This window comes from Ranitomeya variabilis, chromosome 2 (genome assembly GCF_051348905.1).
Source record: "Ranitomeya variabilis isolate aRanVar5 chromosome 2, aRanVar5.hap1, whole genome shotgun sequence".
Lineage (NCBI taxonomy): Eukaryota > Metazoa > Chordata > Amphibia > Anura > Dendrobatidae > Ranitomeya > Ranitomeya variabilis.
The window spans coordinates 542,137,589-542,158,076 of record NC_135233.1 but is presented as its reverse complement, the minus strand read 5'-3'; the positions used below and the strand labels follow the sequence as shown (position 1 = coordinate 542,158,076).

The 20,488-nt window shown below is 42.2% G+C and overlaps 1 protein-coding gene across 3 annotated transcripts in view; it reads right to left on the bottom strand.

The window, feature by feature from the left end:
* The window catches only part of NFATC3 (nuclear factor of activated T cells 3), a 494,316-nt gene that overhangs the window by 186,948 nt on the left and 286,880 nt on the right, over nucleotides 1–20,488 (bottom strand). For all 3 annotated transcript variants that reach the window (XM_077288132.1, XM_077288133.1, XM_077288131.1), the window contains 3 exons: nucleotides 8,345–8,544; nucleotides 2,935–3,107; nucleotides 520–660 (listed from right to left, as the gene is read on the bottom strand). In XM_077288132.1, the coding sequence (XP_077144247.1) occupies nucleotides 520–660; nucleotides 2,935–3,107; nucleotides 8,345–8,544 (514 nt within the window). The remainder of the gene's footprint in view (nucleotides 1–519; nucleotides 661–2,934; nucleotides 3,108–8,344; nucleotides 8,545–20,488) is intronic.

Sequence of the window (20,488 nt, the reverse complement as noted above, 5' to 3'; positions counted from 1 at the left end):
TCCAACAAGGTGAACACTGGGACCTGCAATAAATCCCTAATCTGGGATCCGAGTCACACACAGGCCTACCACCACCCTATACATAGGTCTTTGCTCAGGGTCCTATGGGCATCCCTCTAAGACATGGTTACCCAGGGTACAAGGATCACAGGTTAAGAAACAATGCCAGTATTTGGAATACAGCTCATTTATTTGCCATGCAGAATTCAGATTCCATGCTGCAATTGTTAAATGTCTGTATCTGCTAAAAAAAGGCTAGCACCCACCGTGTACAGAGCCTGCTCAGATACAGGCACCCAACAGCAGATTACAGGCACATCACATTAAAAAGGGACCATCTCGGGCAGCTCCCCTAGGTCTTGGAGTAGTCTAGCCAAAGCCCTAATCTGAACTGAATAGAGATGCTTTTTGTGGAGCAAGCAGCTATGCAAGGTTGAAGGAAAAACACACAAAAAAGGTTGTTTTTATGAAACATGCAAACATTTTAAGATGTTCTAATAGAACTAGACAGCAACTTACCTTGTCCCTTCTCCAGAAATATCACTTTAGACTCCAGCATGATATTAGATCCTATGATGATCATCTCAATGCCGCCATTTACTGAGCAACTACTTAGATTATATTTGTCCACCTGCGGCAACTCCTGGGCAGATCGCTGAGCTTTCAACATGAAAGGAAAAATGTATTTATTAATGAAATACACATCAACATTAACCATCTGAACCAATGAGGAAATTGGGGTCTGTACAAAAACAAATTCACAGATGAGGGGCCAGGCAGCTCTGTACAGACAGATGCCACGGCCAGCAAGCCTCATCGGACCATCAGGCGGAGCATTCGAGCCACAGAGTTGCGTTCTCACGCTGTTCGAGCTTCATAACTTACCTGAAAAATCACTATCTAAACTATAAATAGAATGAACATTAGCATTTATATGCAAAACCGTCCTGCTGCGATCACTTTCAGTGTCTTGAGCTTTTTTTAACCTCTTCAGGTTTCCATAGCCTCGAAGACGTGAGCTGAACATTCTTCATGAGCTTCCACTTGGAAGACACTCACAAGTTTATAAAATACAAATAAAATAATAAAAAAAGCTGGCGGCGAAAAATGTAACAAAAAAGCGCTCAGGAATAATAAAAAAAGTCACAAAATTAAAAAAAAGACACTTCAGGATAAAAGATGCCAGAGTGTCCTGAAGGGTCTGCCTCCTGAAAAACTCAGCTGGTTGGCACAGATCTAAAAGACGTCATGTGCACACAGTCTTCAGAGCCACCAGCAGTTTTAGTCTAGCAGAACAGAAAAGAGCAGCAGTGGGCACATGCTTGGGTTATGGAGAGCGATTGCGTGAAAGAACAGTTTTCACACATCTGCACGAGTGGAGGTGAAGGGGAGAGTCATGCTAACGCAACTTTACAGGTACTGAAGACGAACATGAGAATGTGTAATGTGAAGGGTGGCATCACCCCAAAACAGAACACGTGGAGATCATTCTCATTTCTGGTAAACGAAGCACAAATGTCATTGTACAAGATTTCAATCAATGCCAACCAAACAGGCCTCACATTGTTTGCAGGTCTGTTGCAAAACACTTTTCAAACTCAAGAAACAGTTGCTGTCACCAATAAATTGAAAGCCAAGGATAGTTTGGAGGTTGAGATAATTTGCTCAGTACCAAATTTATTAGGACACTTTAATAAGAATTATTAAAGTGTCCTAATAAATTTGGTACTGAGCAAATTATCTCAACCTCCAAACTATTCTTGTCTTCCGGAAGCGCCAAGAAAGGAATTTTTTTTTTTTCTAACCATTGTATTCACATGCAATCCTTGGATCAAGGCTGGCATAGTTCCTGCAATTGTGCTGCATACCGGAATATTATAAGGCGTGGATCCATGATATGGATCAAATGAATGTACATACAAGACATCCAAAGTGTGAGTGCAACAATATATATTTCTTGCTGTGAATATACACCTACACTTAGACTCTGCGCCCCTTGTCTCCCCTTTAATATCTCCTTCCGATATCCTTGTGCAATAAATTGAAAGGTGAGTGACAAAAAGCTTATAGGAATGCATCAACGGCAACCACTGTTCTGTCCTCATTTATCAAGAGCCCACAACATAGCTTCTGCGGTCTGTCTCTGTGAGGGTCATCCATGCCTCAATTCAGCAAAATTTGTCTATCTAAAAACATTACCCTTACAAAATCAAGAGAAAGCAAGAAGATTGGAAAATAAAATGCTGGTAATAGGATCTGATGAAATAGTCTGATGACATGTGCTTCATTTACTAGAAACGACTACTAACTTTACACGTTCTACCTGGGAAATCAAGCTGCATAATATAAAGAACATCAACATTTCTCAGCTGAAATTCTCCACCAGTTTCATGTGAAACAGGATCTACGTTCTCATTTGAAAAACTGGTTAAATGAAAGATGACCACATTCAAGATGGTCACCAAGTTAGTGCCATGACCTCACAGGTTTCTACCTTGCCACACAGCCAATATCTGAAATTGGATCACCCTCCACCAGAGAAACTGGCATCTTTTAAGTACAGTTACTCTGAAATGGCAGAGCGTCTCAGAGCAATATATACCAGGCTGCCACAGTAAACCGAGGCTCGGATTCATGCTGCCTGTGGTTTGGACAGCATGAATCAGCTTTAAGACAGCTGGACCGACAGATTTTAGACAAATCTCTTGTTTATCAATATAATTTAATCTTTAGGAACTTATCTAATCTTGTTGTAGAAACAAACGAGATATAGAAAAGAATATAATTTGCCGTATACTTTAATCAGTGGCACGACCATGTTCTGAACCCAGAAGAATAACACTGGCAGCCCGGTTCCATGTCTCTGGTCACATCATGAAGTAACATTAAAATAAAATATCTTATTTGAAGTGTTGGCTGGAAATGCATACTTACAACATTCAATAGGTATGGACGCCGTTTGTATGGAGAGAACTTTTCCATTCGGCTGGGGTATGTGCACCCTAAACACCAGGCGCACACGCGTATTCTTCCTACCAATGTCCGTCTCCCCTTTACGCAATTCGATATCTGAATTCCGCAACTTTAATATCCCAGCACAGTCAATGCTGTAAAACAATTACAAAGAAATTGGCTACATATTGATAAACATTATCAGAAGAAACATGACAATTTAGTCATAAAAAAATCAATACTAAGATTTAACTATCCCAAAAAAAAAACCTTCGACCAATAGCAAAATATAATACAGCATAGTAATACCAATAATGATGGCAGTGCGGAGCAGCCCTGGTACACCAACCACATCACTGGCAACTACCCAATGTATTACCCAACTGTATTACACCCATGCTGTGCCTTAACCACATAAGGATTTTGCTCATTCGGACAATGGGGTCATGCTATATTTTCCCATTTATTTGCCCCACAACATTCAGAGAGCAAATTCTAATTAAACTCCTTCACTGACATTGGTGAGCAAGTTCTGTAATCCATCTATCTATAAGAAACTTGCTCAAATGTCAAAGTTAATTAAAAAAAATATATATATAAAATTATATATATATATATATATATATATATATATATATATATATATATATTTATTAGGGAGTATTCCTTAAATATATACCGTATTTCTCAGACTATAAGACCATAAGTCACACCTAGATTTTAGAAGAGGAAATTAGGAAAAAAATATTGAAGCAAATAAATGGTCAATTCTGTACTGTAATATCCCCTATCCTGGTATATATGGTCCCCTCATCCCCATTCTGATACACATGCCCCTCATCCCTATCCTAGTATGCATGGCCCCATCTTGGTCCTGGTATGCACAACCCCATCCCAGTCCTGGTATGATTGGCCCATCATGGTCCTGGTTTGATTGGTCCCATCCTTATTCAGGTGTAATTGTCCCCATCCCGGTCCTGGTATGATTGGCCCCATCCTTTTTCTTGTATAATTGTCCCTATCCCATTCCTGGTATGCATGGCCCCCATCAGGAAAGATTAAAAAAAAACAAAAAACATTACATTCACATACACGGCGCTCCCTCGCAGCGTCCTGCTCCGGTGCCAGCAGCTGCTTAATGCATGTAAGCAGAGCATGGCAGGGACGTCATGCGCTGCTCAGAAGCAGAGCACAGCTGCCAGAATACTCACCGGGACCGTTCATCACAGAGCGGTGAGTATCCATTCCTCTTCAGTAGCGCACACTGTCAGCCACCTGCTTCCTGCTGCGGCAGGCGGTGACGTGTGCGATACTTAAGAGAAATTAATATTGTGAATATGAATTTCTCTTAAGTATCTGCACACGTGACCACCACAGCGGCAGGAAGCCGCTGGCTGACACTGCGCGCTACTGAAGAGGAATGGATGCTCAAGGTTCTCTGCAATGAACGGTCCCACTGAGTATTCTGGCAGCTGTGCTCTGCTTGTGATCAGCGCATGACATCCCTGCCATGCGCTGCTTATAAGCATTAAGCAGCTGCTGGCACCGGAGAAGGACGCTGCGAGGAAGCGCCGTGTGCAATTTTTTACAAATTTTTAATCTTTCCTGATGGGGCCATGGATACCTGGAACAGCATGGGGCCATTTATACCAGGTATGCCAGAAAAATGAATATGCATTGCCCTCCACGCCCATGGGCATGGAATGCAGTGCATATTCATTTCTCTTTAGCAGTGGGCACAGGAATTAGCTGGAGCCGCCGGCTCCAGCCTCCTGTGACCCGATGCTCTGCCGAAACCGCTCCCCCACCTCAGCCAGAGCCCATACATCCGGACTATAAGGTGCAACCTCAATTTTCCTCCACATATTGGAAGGAAAAAAGTGCGTCTTACAGTCCGAAAAATACGGTATTTACATTTTTTCAGTACATACATAAAGTAAGCACTGAATTATTTGTTTTGCAGAACGCACAGTCCTATTTCTGCGTTTCTATTTAGGTACTGTAGTTCTCCAAAAAAATTAAATTATTCCATTTCTTGCACCTTTTGAAACAATTAGGGTAATGCATATTTTATGCTTTTCTGATGTATTACCATAATACTTTCTTTACTGTTATTCATGGAAGCTTTCTATTGAAAAGAATTATGCTTAATTATTCTTTTATTCATTTTTTTTTTTTTTACTAACCGATCTTTTTAAACTTTATATAACAACCAGTGGTAGCAATTGCTTTGTTGGAGGATAAAATTCCAAGTAAGCTCCACCTCTCACGTCTACATGTTTTCTAACTGCTTGTCTTTTCTATTCCATACTTCTAAAGGTACCTTCACACTGAACAACTTCCTGCACTGTGTCAGCGCCGGCCGGCCGTAAAGCAGAGCACAGCGGTGACATCACCGCTCTGCTTTAGGGCTGGCGCTTACACAGTGCAGGGAAGCGGACGCCGGGGGACGCGACAGACACCGGAATGTAAGTATGTAGTGTTACATTTACACTGGTAACCAGGGTAAACATCGGGTTACTAAGCGCGGCCCTGCGCTTAGTAACCCGATGTTTACCCTGGTTACCCGGGGACTTCGGCATCGTTGGTCGCTGGAGAGCTGTCTGTGTGACAGCTCTCCAGCGACCACACAACGACGAAACAGCGACGCTGAAGCGATCGTCATCGTTGTCTATATCGCTGCAGCGTCGCTTAATGTGGCGGTACCTTAAGACTTAAAGGGAACCTGTCACCCTCCCAGGCGTTTTTAAGTAAAAGAGCCGCATTGTGCAGCACTAATGCTGCATTCTGTCCAGGTGGCTCTTTTAGTTCGGGTCCCTGCAAACGCTGAAATAATCGCTTTTATAATGTTCCCCTCCTACCTGAAATTGTCAGGGGGGCATGTCTTTTCCCCCCTGACACAAATGCCTCCCAGCCATCACTCGGGGCCTCCGTGCACCGCCTCCATTTCCTTCCTGAACAACCCCGGCGCCTGCGCTGTAAGTTTTTTTTGGGGGGGCATGCACAGTTTGCGCTGCCCTTCGAACTTACAATGCAGGTGCCGGGGACATTCATGAAGGATATAGAGGCGGCGCCCGGAGGCCCTGAGTGACGGCTGGGAGGCATTTGTGTCAGGGGGAAAAGACATGCCCCCCTGACAAATTGAGGTATGAGGGGCAAATTATAAAAGCGATTATTTCAGCGTTGCAGGGACCCGAACTAAAAGAGCCACCTTGACAGAATGCAGCATTAGTGCTGCACAAGATGGCTCTTTTAGTTAAAAACACCGGGGGGAGGGGGAACAGGTTCCCTTTAAAATGCAAAACTTGAAGTTATATTTTGGAAGTGGATAAAGGAGTTTAGTTTTATGTCAATCTTATTAGAAATGTTTTTTTTCAAAATGCAATTTTTACTGAAATGTTATAGCATTTTCAATTACAAAAACATAAAAAAGAATAAGAGACAGGACAATATATCATAGAATAGAAGTATAAACTCCAATAAAACATCAAGTTATGCGAAGAAAAAGGAGGGAAGGGAACATTTTAAGCCATCAATATAGAAATGTTTTTTTTTGTCATGGATCTTGGCTAAATTTAAAAAGGAAAATGTATACCATTTAAAATCAAATATTGTAGTAAACATGTACGGTAATTTTTCACAGCCTGGAAATTCATTTAACACAGGCCGGAAAATATTTAAAGGGAATTTATCAGTTCCTTTTTTTTTCCACCAATTCATCACGGCTTCTGTATAGTTTTGGACCTTTTTATGTTTGCATCCATTTCATTATTCTATTAGTGCTTTTTTGAAGTTTATTTTATAAGTACCAGTCTGTTTCTTTTTGTTCTCTGCTTTGTGGGCAAAGTTTAGTGATCCTAGATGTTTTCTCCAGATTCCTCAATGGCGACTTTATAAAAAAAAATCTCAAACTTTGGCATACATTTTCAAGTGCCAAGAGTTGCGATTCAGAAATAAGTTAAAACAAATTTTAAACAAAAGCAGCATTAAGTGTAGAAGGGGAACATGTAATAAAAGAATACAAAATTATGTTCCCAACACCCTTGTTGGGCCTCTTTCACACTTTCGCTTTTCAGCTTCCGTCACAATCTGTCGATTTTTGAGAATGCAGGATCCAGCAAAAAAATTTGCAGGATCCTGCATTTTCCCATAGACTTGTATTAGGCTACTTTCACACTAGCGTCGGGAACAACCCGTCGCTGTGCGTCGGGCCGACGTTCCCGACGCTAGCGTGGTCTCCGCCGCACAACGGGGGCAGCGGATGCATTTTTCCAACGCATCCGCTGCCCCATTGTGAGGTGCGGGGAGGTGGGGGCGGAGTTCCGGCGGAGTTCCGGCCGCGCATGCGCGGTCGGAAAAAGCGGACCGTCGTGAGCAAAAAACGTTACATGTAGCGTTTTTTGCTCCCGACGGTCCGCCACTGCACGACGCATTCGTCGCACGACGGGTGCGACGTGTGGCAATCCGTCACAATGCGTCGCTTCATGTTAATCAATGGCGAAAAAACGCATCCTGCAAACACTTTTGCAGGATGCGTTTTTTTCGGCAAAACGACGAATTGTGACGGAATGCAGTTAACGCTAGTGTTAAAGTAGCCTTAGCGACGGATTGTGACGGATGGCCATCCGTTTCATCAGTCTTTCACTGGATCCTGCATAAAAAAGCGGTCCGTTAGGCAGAGAAAACGTACAGAGGAACGTTTTTTCTGCACGTCGGAAAATCGTTCAGCAACGCATCCTGCGCTGCCTGTCACTGGCTACAATGGAAGCCTATTGGCGCAGGATGCGTCGCTGCCTGTGAAAAGCAGGAACCCAGCGACGGGTCCCGCCTTTTCAAAGAGAGCATGCGTGGAAGAATTTCCCATCAGGGAAATTCTTTCTCGCTCTCTTTCTCTTTTTACTATTGACGCTGCCTATGCAGCATCAATAGTAACAAGATAGAATGTGAAAAATAATTTAAAAATAAATAAAAAAAAAGCGAGACCGCGACTTCTCGTGAGATATCGCAATGTATTATTAGGAACGCTAGCTGCCAGGAGAATCGCTGCGTGGGAACGTCGGTAGGTGAGAATACTGCGATTTTTTTGATTTTTTTTTAACCTGGTTTGTGTTGTGTATGCGTTTTCGCAGCGGAAAGACGCATACACAACAGGTGCACATAGCCTCGACGGGTACGTCAGAAAGACGGCCCAAGTGCACACGTTTTCCACAATCTGCACAGGATCCATCATTTCAACATCTTGACAGATCCTGTGCAGATTTGGAAGACGGAAGTGTGAAAGAAGCCTTAAACGGTTTCGGTAAATTAATATTTGCTTTGCATTGGTAACAAATGTACAAAGAATTCATTATAGCATACTGATCAGAAGAAATTGTAAAATTGTAAAGCCCACCTGGCACACATATTGTTTTCTGGTAAGAGTGGAATTTCCAAAACCTTAGTGCTGGTTATGATAATCTCTTGGCTTGCAGTAGCTACAGTTTTTCCGGTTATTCTGTGCACCTGGTAAAAAGCATGAGGCCTCAAATAGCGGTCATCGGCTGTTCCAATAAACATCTGCAGGGTAACAGGCTTCTCTGTATAACCTACGAGCTGGAAGACAAGACACACCAATGGTCATGGATTGCTAATGATGTACTAGTTATATTCCAGAGGATTTGTTAACCCCAAGACTGTAGAAGTCTTTGCATTAAATAAAGGTTTGCGTGAGCATGTGGACAAAAAGTTTATCATTATGGAAGTTACAGCGCAAAATACATTATTACATTTAACTATCAATATTCCAAAGAACATACAGTATTACAATGGCAGGTAAAGGGTTAGATACATGTCACTCCGTACAATACGTTCCTAAAGGCAGAAAGAGTATGGGACTCAAGAATGCCACATAGCTCACTGGCCGTGACACAGAAATAAAAAAAACAATGCACAGAAAATATAAAATGTTCGGCTTGAACATGGACCCTTCTCAACAAGTAATCCAAATCTCCAATGAAATCACACCTCACCTGTCTTATGTAGCATGTCTGAACTCCTCAGAACCCCGTATTTTTGCATTAACATCTTCACCCTGAAGCCCATTTTCACCTTCCCGACCAGGCCAATTTTTACCATTCTGACCACTGTCACTTTATGAGGTAATAACTCTGGAACGCTTCAACGGATCCCAGTGATTCATACGCTGGTTTTTTTTTCGTGACATATTGTACTTCATGATCGTGGTAAAATTTGTTTGATATAACTGGGGTTTCTTTGTGAAAATAGAGTTATTTCACAGAAAATACTTCATAAACAACATTTCCCACATGTCTACTTTACATCAGCGCAATTTTTGAAAATTTTTATTAGGATATTATAAGGGTCAAAACTTGACCAGCGATTTATCATTTTTACAACAAATTGATTTTTTTTTTTTAGGGACCACCCCACATATGAAGCGACTTTGAGGGGCCTATATGACAACAAATATCCAAGTGTGACATGATTCTAAAGACTGCACCTCTCAATGTACTCAAAACCACGTTCAAAGAAGTTTATTAACCAGTCAGGAGCTTCACAGGAATTAATGGAATGTGGAAGAAAAAATAAACATTTAACTTTTTTTTTTCCACAAAAATTCTCCTTTAGACCCAATTTTTTTTACTTTCACAAGGGTAACCGGAGAAACTGCGCAACAAAATTTAGGGGTGCATTTTCTCCTAAGTATGCCAATACCCAGAATGTGTAGAAAAACTACTATTTGGGCGCACGGCAAGGCTCAGAAGGGATCGAGCGCCATTTCACTTTATGAATGCAAATTTGCAGGAATAATTAGTGGACGCCATGTGTGTTTGGAAAGGCTCTGATGTGCCTAAACAGTGAAACCCCCACAAATTACACCATTTTGGAAACTAGACCCCTTTGGGAACTTATCTAGATGTGTATTGAACATCTTGAACCTCCAGGTCCTTCACAGAAGTTTCTAATGTTGAGCCGTGGAAATAAAAAAAAAAAAAAAAAACATTTTCCCTCAAAATTTTTTTTTTTTAGCCACAAATTTAGCATTTTTACAAGAGTAAGGGTATGTGCACACGTCAGGATTTCTTGCAGAAATTTCCTGAAGAAAACTGGAAATTTTCTGCAAGAAATCAGCATTTTTTTTTTGCGTTTTTTCCCCGTTTTTTTCGCGGGTTTTTTTGCATTTTGCAAGCGAAATTAGCTTGCAGAATGCTAAAGTTTTCCAAGCGATCTGTAGTGAAAGTGTGACCAACTTTTTACTATAGATGCTGCCTATGCAGCATCAATAGTAAAAGATAGAATGTTTAAAAATAATAAAAAAAATAAAAAAAATGGTTATACTCACCTGCAGACAGCCGATCTCCTCAGCGGCGTCCGTTCCTATAGATGGTGTGTGTGTGCAGGACCTTCGATGACGTCGCAGTCACGTGAGCGGTCACGCGACCTATCACAAGACCGCGACGTCATCGCAGGTCCTTCACACACACACCATCTATAGGAACGGAAGCGGCAGCATGCACCGATGAGAGGCGGGAAGACTCCGGGGGACATCAGAGGGTTAGTATATGACTATTTTTTATTTTAATTCTTTTTTTTTTTACCAATTATATGGTGCCCAGTCCGTGGTCTGGGCACCAGTCTGGGTACCAACCGCACATGATCTGCTTACTTCCCGCATGGTGGGCACAGCCACATGCGGAAAGTAAGCAAATCAATGCATTCCTAGCTGTGCGGAATCCCCGCAATTCCGCAAATTTAATGAACATGTTGCTTTTTTTTCCGCTATGCGATTTTTTCGCGGAAAAAAATGCAACATTTGCACAAGAAATGCGGAATACACTGTAAATAATAGGAGGCATATGTAAGCGTTTTTTTCGCGTTTTTATGGCGAAAAAACGCAAAAAAACCGCAAAAAATACTGAACGTGTGCACATGGCCTAAAAGGATACAATGGACCCCAAAATTTGATGTGCAATTTCTCCTGAGTACACAGATACACCACATCTGGTCAAAAACTGCTTTACAGGCACAGTGCAAACCTCAGAAGGGAAGAAGCATCATATTGGAGTTCAGATTTTGCTGGACTGTTTATAAATGTGACATGACACCCTCAAGAGTCCCTGAGATGCCAGAACAGGAAAATCCCTCATAAAAAAACCCCATTTTACAAACGACACCTTTTAATGGAATAATCAAGGATGCAGTGACCATATTGACACCACAGAATTTTATACTGTCACGGGTTCCTTCTCCGGTATCACACAATCAACAGAGCAAGAGAATAGTGAACAATTCCGAGACCTTTATTTAGGCAAAACACGAAAGGTCCATATATACGATCCATCACACAAAGGATTAAATATTCCAGGACACGAATAGAGTTCAGTTACAGAATAAACGTCCAACAATCCAGCAGAGGATAACAGTCCATATTCCCTTCTTTCTCTCTGATATGCTCTTCACATCCAGGATGCACACAAGACTGATCTCTGAGTCTCACCCCCCCCTGATATTTACAAGTCTCCCTCCTCCCCTCAGGTCAGGAGGGGGAAGGTCTCAGGGGCTCATTGTTTCAACAAGCTAGGTCAACATGTAATTAGCATATTAGCAAACAACATTATTCACTGACCCTGTGGACAGATAACAATACAGAACTGTGGGGAGAATATCAGATGGCAAATAACTCATCCTACAAGATACAGTAACACCATGATAATCAGTAAAATATAAATATACACAAAATGATACCCACATAACATATCACACCATCACATATACCTTTGGGCAGTAAAGAAAAAAAAATACATTTTTACCACCCAGATTCTGTGTTAGTCCCATATTTTACATTTTCATACTGGGAAATAAAAATGGCACCAAAATTTGTCCCCTAGTTTCTGCTGAATGTAGAAATACCTTATATATGGCTGTACAGTACTGCTTAGCTACACAGCGAGACTCTAAAGGATGGAGCGCTACTTGCCTCCTGGAGCGCAGATTTTCGTAGAATAGTTTGCAGATTCCACATACAGAGGCTTCAAGTGCTAGAAGAGCAGAACCCCCCTCAAGTGACCCCAATTTTGGAAATTATAACCTTTGGGAATTTATCTACAGGTATATTGACGACTTTGCCTCCATGGGTGTTTTCCAGAAACAGGCAGCAGTGGCTGATTCAGATGAAACCCCCGAGGGATCCATTCACTATAATGAGGCAGCAGATTTACTCTGTACTCCATTTGGCCTCTGTTCAGCGGTGTCCTTTTCAGAAGTGCACAAAACTGTGGTTGACCGCGCTTTTATGCTCACCTAAAAAGACGGACACCGCCAGATCACAGGCCCTATGGCATCCACAGTGCATCCATCTTCCTCATTATAGGGAATCTTCCACCGGGGGTTCTGTCTAAATCACATATTATAAAGATTTACACGGAAATCCTGGCGCAAGCGCTCAGCACAGGATAAATGTGAGCTGAGCCTTACTGCAATCTTTGGGAGGTAGAATGAAAAAAAATCTACAGCAGGTGAAAAATTGGTCTTTTTTTGCCGTTCCTTCTGCGGTATAAGTGATTAAACGACTTTAGTCTTCGGGTCGGTGCGATTACAGCAATACCAGATTTATATTGGGTTTTTAGGATTAGCTGCTGTCAAACACTGAAAGATGCTTTCTATTGCAAAAAGTAGTATTTGCATTGAAAAATTTAGACTTATTGGTACTGTATATCCCTCCACCTGTGATATATTTAGCCCCCAGCGATGTACAGTATGTGACCCCACCAGTGATGTATATTCCCCCCCAGGGACATATATCCCCAGTGCTATCTTTGCTTCCTAGTGATGTCTAAACCCCCAGCCTCCCTGCTGATGAATATGTCCAAACATCTCCTGTCGACTACTGTAATTTATACGAACTCACAGTCTCCTATGATGCATATATAGCAGTCTCAATGTTTGCTATTTTATGTATATACAGCAGTCACAGCGTCTCCTGTGTGATGTATACACAGCAGTCCCAGGGTCTCCTGTGTGATGTACAGTGCCTTGCGAAAGTATTCGGCCACCTGGAACTTTTTCAACTTTTCCCACATATCATGTTTCAAACAAAGATACCAAATATAAATTTTTGGTGAAGAATCAACAACAAATGGAACACAATTGTGAAGCTGAACAAAATTTATTGGTTATTTTAAATTTTTGTGGAAATTCAAAAACTGAAAAGTGGGGCGTGCAATATTATTTGGCCCCTTTGCTTTCAGTGCAGCAAACTCACTCCAGAAGTTCATTGTGGATCTCTGAATGATCCAATGTTGTCCTAAATGCCTAATGATGATAAATATAATCCACCTGTGTGTAATCAAGTATAAATGCACCTGCTCTGTGATAGTCTCAGGGTTCTGTTTGAAGCACAGAGAGCATCATGAAGACCAAGGAACACAGCAGGCAGGTCCGTGATACTGTTGTGGAGAAGTTTAAAGCTGGATTTGGATACAAAATGATTTCCAAAACTTTAAACATCCCAATGAGCACTGTGCAAGCGATCATATTGAAATGGAAGGAGCATCATACCATTGCAAATCTACCAAGACCCAGCCGTCCCTCTAAACTTTCATCTCAAACAAGGAGAAGACTGATCAGAGATGCAGCCAAGAGGCCCATTATCACTCTCGATGAACTGCAGAGATCTACAGCTGAGGTGTGACAGTCTGTCCATAGGACAACAATCAGTCGTACACTGCACAAATCTGGCCTTTATGGAAGAGTGGCAAAAAGAAAGCCATTTCTCAAAGATATCCATAAAAAGTGTTGTTTAAAGTTTACAACAAGCCACCTGGGAGACACACCAAACATGTGGAAGAAGGTGCTCTGGTCAGATGAAACTAAAATTGAACTTTTTCACAACAATGCCAAACAATATGTTTGGCGTAAAGGCAACACAGCTCATCACCCTGAACACACCATCCCCACTGTCAAACATGGTGGTGGCAGCATGGTTTGGGCCTGCTTGTCTTCAGCAGGGACAGGGAAGATGGTTAAAATTGATGGGAAGATGGATGGAGCCACATACAGGACCATTCTTGAAGAAAACCTGTTTGGAGTCTGCAAAAGACCTGAGACTGGGAAGGAGATTTGTCTTCCAACAAAACAATGATCCTAAACAAAGCAAAATCTACAATGGAATGGTTCACAAAAACGTATCCAGGTGTTAGAATAGCCAAGTCAAAGTCCAGACCTCAATCCAATCGAGAATCTGTGGAAAGAGCTGAAAACTGCTGTTCACAAACGATCTCCATCAAACCTCACTGAGCTCAAGCGGTTTGCCAAGGAAGAATGGGCAAGAATTTCAGTCTCTCGATATACGAAACTGATAGAGACAAACCCCAAGCGACTTGTAGCTGTAATTGCAGCAAAAGGTGGCGCAACAAAGTATTAAGTTAAAGGGGCCGAATAATATTGCACGCCCCACTTTTCAGTTTTTGAATTTCCACAAAAATGTAAAATAACCAATACATTTCGTTCAACTTAACAATTGTGTTCCATTTCTTGTTGATTCTTCACCAAAAATTTACATTTGGTATCTTTATGTTAGAAGCATGATATGTGGAAAAAGGTTGAAAAGTTCAAGGGGGCTAAATACTTTCGCAAGGCACTGTATATACAGCAGTCCCAGGGACTCTTGTGTGATATACACTCACCGGCCACTTTATTAGGTACACCATGCTAGTAACGGGTTGGACCCCCTTTTGCCTTCAGAATTGCCTCAATTCTTCGTGGCATAGATTCAACAAGGTGCTGGAAGCATTCCTCAGAGATTTTGGTCCATATTGACATGATGGCATCACACAGTTGCCGCAGATTTGTCGGCTGCACATCCCAAAGATGCTCCATACAAGGCAGGATGGATCCATGCTTTCATGTTGTTTACGCCAAATTCTGACCCTACCATCCGAATGTCGCAGCAGAAATCGAGACTCATCAGACCAAGCAACGTTTTTCCAATCTTCTACTGTCCAATTTCGATGAGCTTGTACAAATTGTAGCCTCAGTTTCCTGTTCTTAGCTGAAAGGAGTGGTACCCGGTGTGGTCTTCTGCTGCTGTAGCCCATCTGCCTCAAAGTTCGACGCACTGTGCGTTCAGAGATGCTCTTAGGCCTACCTTGGTTGTAACGGGTGGCGATTTGAGTCACTGTTCCCTTTCTATCAGCTCGAACCATGGTTGATGGTTGTGCGTGAAAATCCCAGTAGATCAGCAGTTTCTGAAATACTCAGACCAGCCCTTCTGGCACCAACAACCATGCCACGTTCAAAGGCACTCAAATCACCTTTCTTCCCCATACTGATGCTCGGTTTGAACTGCAGGAGATTGTCTTGACCATGTCTACATGCCTAAATGCACTGAGTTGCCGCCATGTGATTGGCTGATTAGAAATTAAGTGTTAACAAGAAGTTGGACAGGTGTACCTAATAAAGTGGCCGGTGAGTGTATACACAGCTGTCTCAGTATCCTCTATGTGATATATACAGCAGTCTCAGAGTCTCCTGTGTGATGTATATACAGCAGTCCCAGCGTCTCCTATGTGATGTATATACAGTAGTCCCAGCATCTCCTATGTGATGTACTGTATATGATTTACAAAACTTATGACAAAAAGGCGACTGCTCTCCTTGCCGAGACAAACATGGAAAAGCAGCTGTGAGAAGCAACAAGATCACTATCACCTAACATCACAGATTCACCAAAGAGAAGCAGCTCTAATTGTTTGACTAAATATACCGGGGTCATTTTCAAGCTGATCATTTTTGTGTGGCCCCCAAATGATGGTAGAAATTTCCAAATGACCCTCGGCTGGACAAAGGTTCCCCACCCCTGTCTTAAAGGGTAAAAAGTCGTTTATGGTCCGGTGGAATGCTCAAGCCGAGGAATCAATGCAATCCTTTTAGTCTGCGTTGTGTGGACAGCCGGCCCTCATCAGCCCAACTTAAAAAAAAACCCCCTTCATTGTACAGACGGATGCCTCTAACGTGGGCCTAGGAGCGATCCTGTCACAGGAGGTGAACGTAGAGGAACATCCGGTCACCTACGTAAGTAGTAAGCAGGAAACTCACTCCGGCGGAGAAAAATTATAGAGTAGTGGAGAAGGAGTGCCTCGCCTTTAAGTGGGCCTTGGAGTCCCTACGCTATTATTTACACGGACGACCGTTTCGGTACGTGACAGATCATTCACCTTTGGTATGGATGAGAAATGGCAAGGAGAGGAATGCTCGGGTCACCAGATGGTTTCTCTCTCTGCAGAACTTTAATTTCACGGTGGAACATCGGGCGGGGGAAGTTGCAGGGAAATGCGGATGCCCTGTCAAGGGCCCCCTGCATGGTGACATCTGTTCAACCCTACAAGTTTGAACTGGGGGGGAGGAATGTGTGAGGCAGTGAGAGGTGACGGGGTTCTGTTGAAGCGATTACACGCAAAAGGGCCGTAGTCCATCTCTCCGCATGCCCCCTTGACCTGCACGTCCATTTAATTGTCGATGCCACTTAAGGTGACAATCTTTGAAAAACCAGATTTAATGTGGCGAGTGCCGCATTTTCTTCGTTGAACATTGATTTTCTTATTAGTCCTTTATCCTTCAAAAACTTTAAAAAAAAAATGTATTTTTTATGATCTAGAGTAGACAATATACAATTCACAATGCAGATGCCAGCCATCACTGTAATCTGAATGACTAAAAATGGCAATTATAATTTATGCAACTGAAATTACCAATATTACCTTGAATTTCCTAATAAAAAAAGCAGAAAAAAAAAAAAAGACAAAGAAGGAGCTGACCTGATTTTAAACAGCACTATATCAACACTGTCAGCAGACCGTGCATTCAGGGAACAGAGCCAGCTCTCGTTTGTGTTTCCCTACCGTTTCCATAGCAAAGGCCAATGCATGCGTAAGCGAACCAAAGCTGACCGACTAGAAAGGAAGCAGTGAAGGTCACAATGGGATAAGCTCTGTGTTTGCAAGGTAGCACTTAGGCTACTTTCACACTAGCGTCGGGCTCGGCCCGTCACAGTGCGTCGGGCTCGGCCCGTCACAGTGCGTCGGGCCGAGGTTACCGATGCTAGCAGTGAATGCGCCGCACAACGGGGGCAGCGGATGCATTTTTCCAGCGCATCCACTGCCCCATTGTGAGGTGCGGGGAAGTGCGGGGAGGTGGGGGCGGAGTTCCGGCAGCGCATGCGCGGTCGGAAAAAGCGAACGGTGGGCAGCAAAAAAACGTTACATGTAACGTTTTTTGCAGCCGACGGTCCGCCACAACACGGCGCAACCGTCGCACGACGGTTGCGACGTGTGTCAATTCGTCGCAATGCGTCGTTAATGTTAGTCTATGGACAAAAAACGCATCCTGCAAGCACTTTTGCAGGATGCGTTTTTTGACCAAAACGACGCATTGCGACGGAGGACAAAAAACGCCAGTGTGAAAGTAGCCCAAGACAAACTGGTACATTTGTCTCATTTTTTCTCTTATTCGAACTGTGAAACTAACACATGCTCACAGCTCTGACAAAATAATAGCTCTTGGTTCAAATAAAAATAAAATAAAAAAGTACCTATTGCTTATCCCCCCTCCCTCCCCCATAAATCAACAACAACAACAAAAAAAATTCTCCACTTAGTAGACTCGTCTCACTCAAATTTGCTAATAAAGTGCATATGAATGACACAGAACAGAAATCTTCAGCTTAAGGCTATGTGCACACGTTCAGGTTTTTTCGCAATAAAAACGCTATAAGGCTATGTGCACACGTTCAGGTTTTTTCGCAATAAAAACGCTATAAGGCTATGTGCACACGTAGGAAATGTGGTGCAGAATTTTCTGCACTTCTGCAGATTTGATGCAGTTTCTGTGCAGTTTCTATGCAGTTTCTGCGCAGATTCTATGCAGTTTCTATGCAGTTTCAGTGCAGTACAATGTAAATCAATGGGAAAAAAAAAGCTGTGCACATGGTGCAGAAAAATCTGCAGCAGAAACGCTGCAGAACTGCACAAAAGAAGCGACGTGCACTTCTTTGAAATCTGCAGCGTTTCTGCGCAGATTTTTCTGCACCATGTGCACAGCTTTTTTTTTTTCCCATTGATTTACATTGTACTGTAAATCACAGTGCAGTTCTGCAGCGTTTCTGCAGCAGAAAAATCTGCTGCAGTTCTGCACCAATTCTGCACTAAATCTGCATCGTGTGCACATACCCTAAAAACTCATTAAAAACGCATACATTATGCATCCTATCATTTAGAATGCATTCTGCATGTTTTGTGCTCATGGTGCGTTTTTTTCCACGAAAAAAAGCAGCATGTTCATTAATTTTGCTGATTTTCTGCGTTTTTCCCGCAATTCTATGCATTTTGAAAAAAACCGCACAAAAAGCGCGTCAAAAACGCGGTAAAAACGCATGCGGATTTCTGGCAGAAATGTCCGGTTTTTGTCAGGAAAATTTCTGCCAGAAATCCTGATGTGTGCACATAGCCTAAGTCACCTAGGGATCATGCTGCCCATACAAATCTAATGAGGAGAAGTGGAAACAGCTGGAAAGATTGTGAAACAGATTAAGTTGCTGCCATTAGTAAAAGCTGTTCTACTATTTCATCCCAGTACTGGATACACAGCAACACTGCTGAGTACGTCTGTACACTGTTCTCTATGCTGCTGCTAATGTATGTGAGAGACAGAGGAGTGGGATCTCCTCTTTTGTGTATAGTGCATAAGAAATATACGGCCTGTCCCCATCACTTCTGTAGTTTCTATAAGTGTTTTATTATCTCATTCTAGTGCTTTATACAAAGCAACACTTCTCCGTACATCCATTCTACGGATGCTACTAAGTGCGTGTCTGTGTATACCAATATATCATGTAGTGCTCAGTCTCAGTACATCACTGATAAAAAATAAGATTTTAATCAATATCTCATTGAATACAAGATCAATTTCCAAAATGTTGACAAGACTAAGTTTTATAGAACATTTTTTAACTCACAGAATGAAACTAAAGTTAATAATATAACTTTCATTACAAAATATTCAGTTTTACTCAAATTAGTTGATGGAAAAATTAATACACCCCACAACAAAAACTACTACATTTTGTAATATGACCTCCATGATTTAAGGATATCAACAAGTGTTCTACTCATATAATGAAAGAGTTGTGACATGTTCCTTACAGATGTTGTACTGCCCTCTTTTAGAGCCTGGATGCTGGATGGAGAGAGAATCAATTTCTCTATTCAGAAAATCCCCTAGGTGTTCGGTTGGGTTCAGACCAGGAAACACTTGGCCACTGAATCACTTTCACCCTGTTCTTCAAAAATGTAGCAGATGTGTGTTTTGGATCATTATCTTGCTGGAAAAGTGCATGTCTACCAAGGGCACAGAGTGACGGCAGCATCTTCTCCTTCAAGATAAAAGTGCTTCTCACTAAATTAGAATATCATCAAAAGGATCATTTATTTCAGTTCTTCAATATAAAAAGTGAAACTCGTGATATTGAGTCATTACAAACAGTGATCTATTTCACGTGTTTATTTGTTAATGATTATGGCCTACAGCCAATGAAAACCCAAAAGTCATTATCTCAGTAAATTGGAATTATTAACAAAAAAAAAAAAAAACACCTGCAAAGGCTTTCTAAATGTTTTAAAAGGGTCCCTTAGTCTGTTTCAGTAGGCTCCACAATCATGGGGAAGACTGCTGATTTGACAGACGTCCAGAAGGCAGTCATTGACACACTACACAGGTCATTGCTAAAGAAGCTGGCTGTTCACAGAGTCTTGTATCCAAGCATATTAATGGAAAGTTGAGTGGAAGGAAAAAGTGTGGTAGAAAAAGGTGCACAAGCAACCGGCATAACCGCAGCCTCAAAAGGTTAAGAAAAGGCCATTCAAAAAATTGTGGGAGATTAACAAGGAGTAGTCTGCTGCTGGAGTCATTGCTTCAAGAGCCACCACACACAGACGTGTCCAGGACACGGGCTACAAGTGTCACATTCCTTGTGTCAAGCTACTCATGACCAATAGACAACACCAGAAGAGGTCAAGGAGAAAAAACTGGACTGTTGCTCAGTGGTCCAAGGTGTTTTCAGATGAAAGTAAATTTTGCATTTCATTTGGAAATCAAGGTCCCAGAGTCTGGAGGAAGAGTGGAGAGGAAAACAAACCAAGCTGCTTGAGGTCTAGTGTGACGTTTCCACAATCAGTGATGGCTTGGGAAGCCATGTCACCTGCTGGTGTAGGTCCACTGTGTTTTATCAAGACCAAAGTCAGTGCAGCCATCTACCAGGAAATTTTAGAGCACTCCATGCTTCCCTCTGCCGACAAGCTTTTTGGAGATGTAAATTTCATTCTCCAGGAGGACTTGGCATCTGTCCACACTGACAAAAGTACCAATACCTGTTTTAAAGACAACAGTATCAGGCCGGCGTCACACTTGGCGTAAGACAATACGGCCGTAATACGGAGAAATGTTCCCAAAATATTGTTCCGTAGTCAGGGTGTGTCAGCGTATT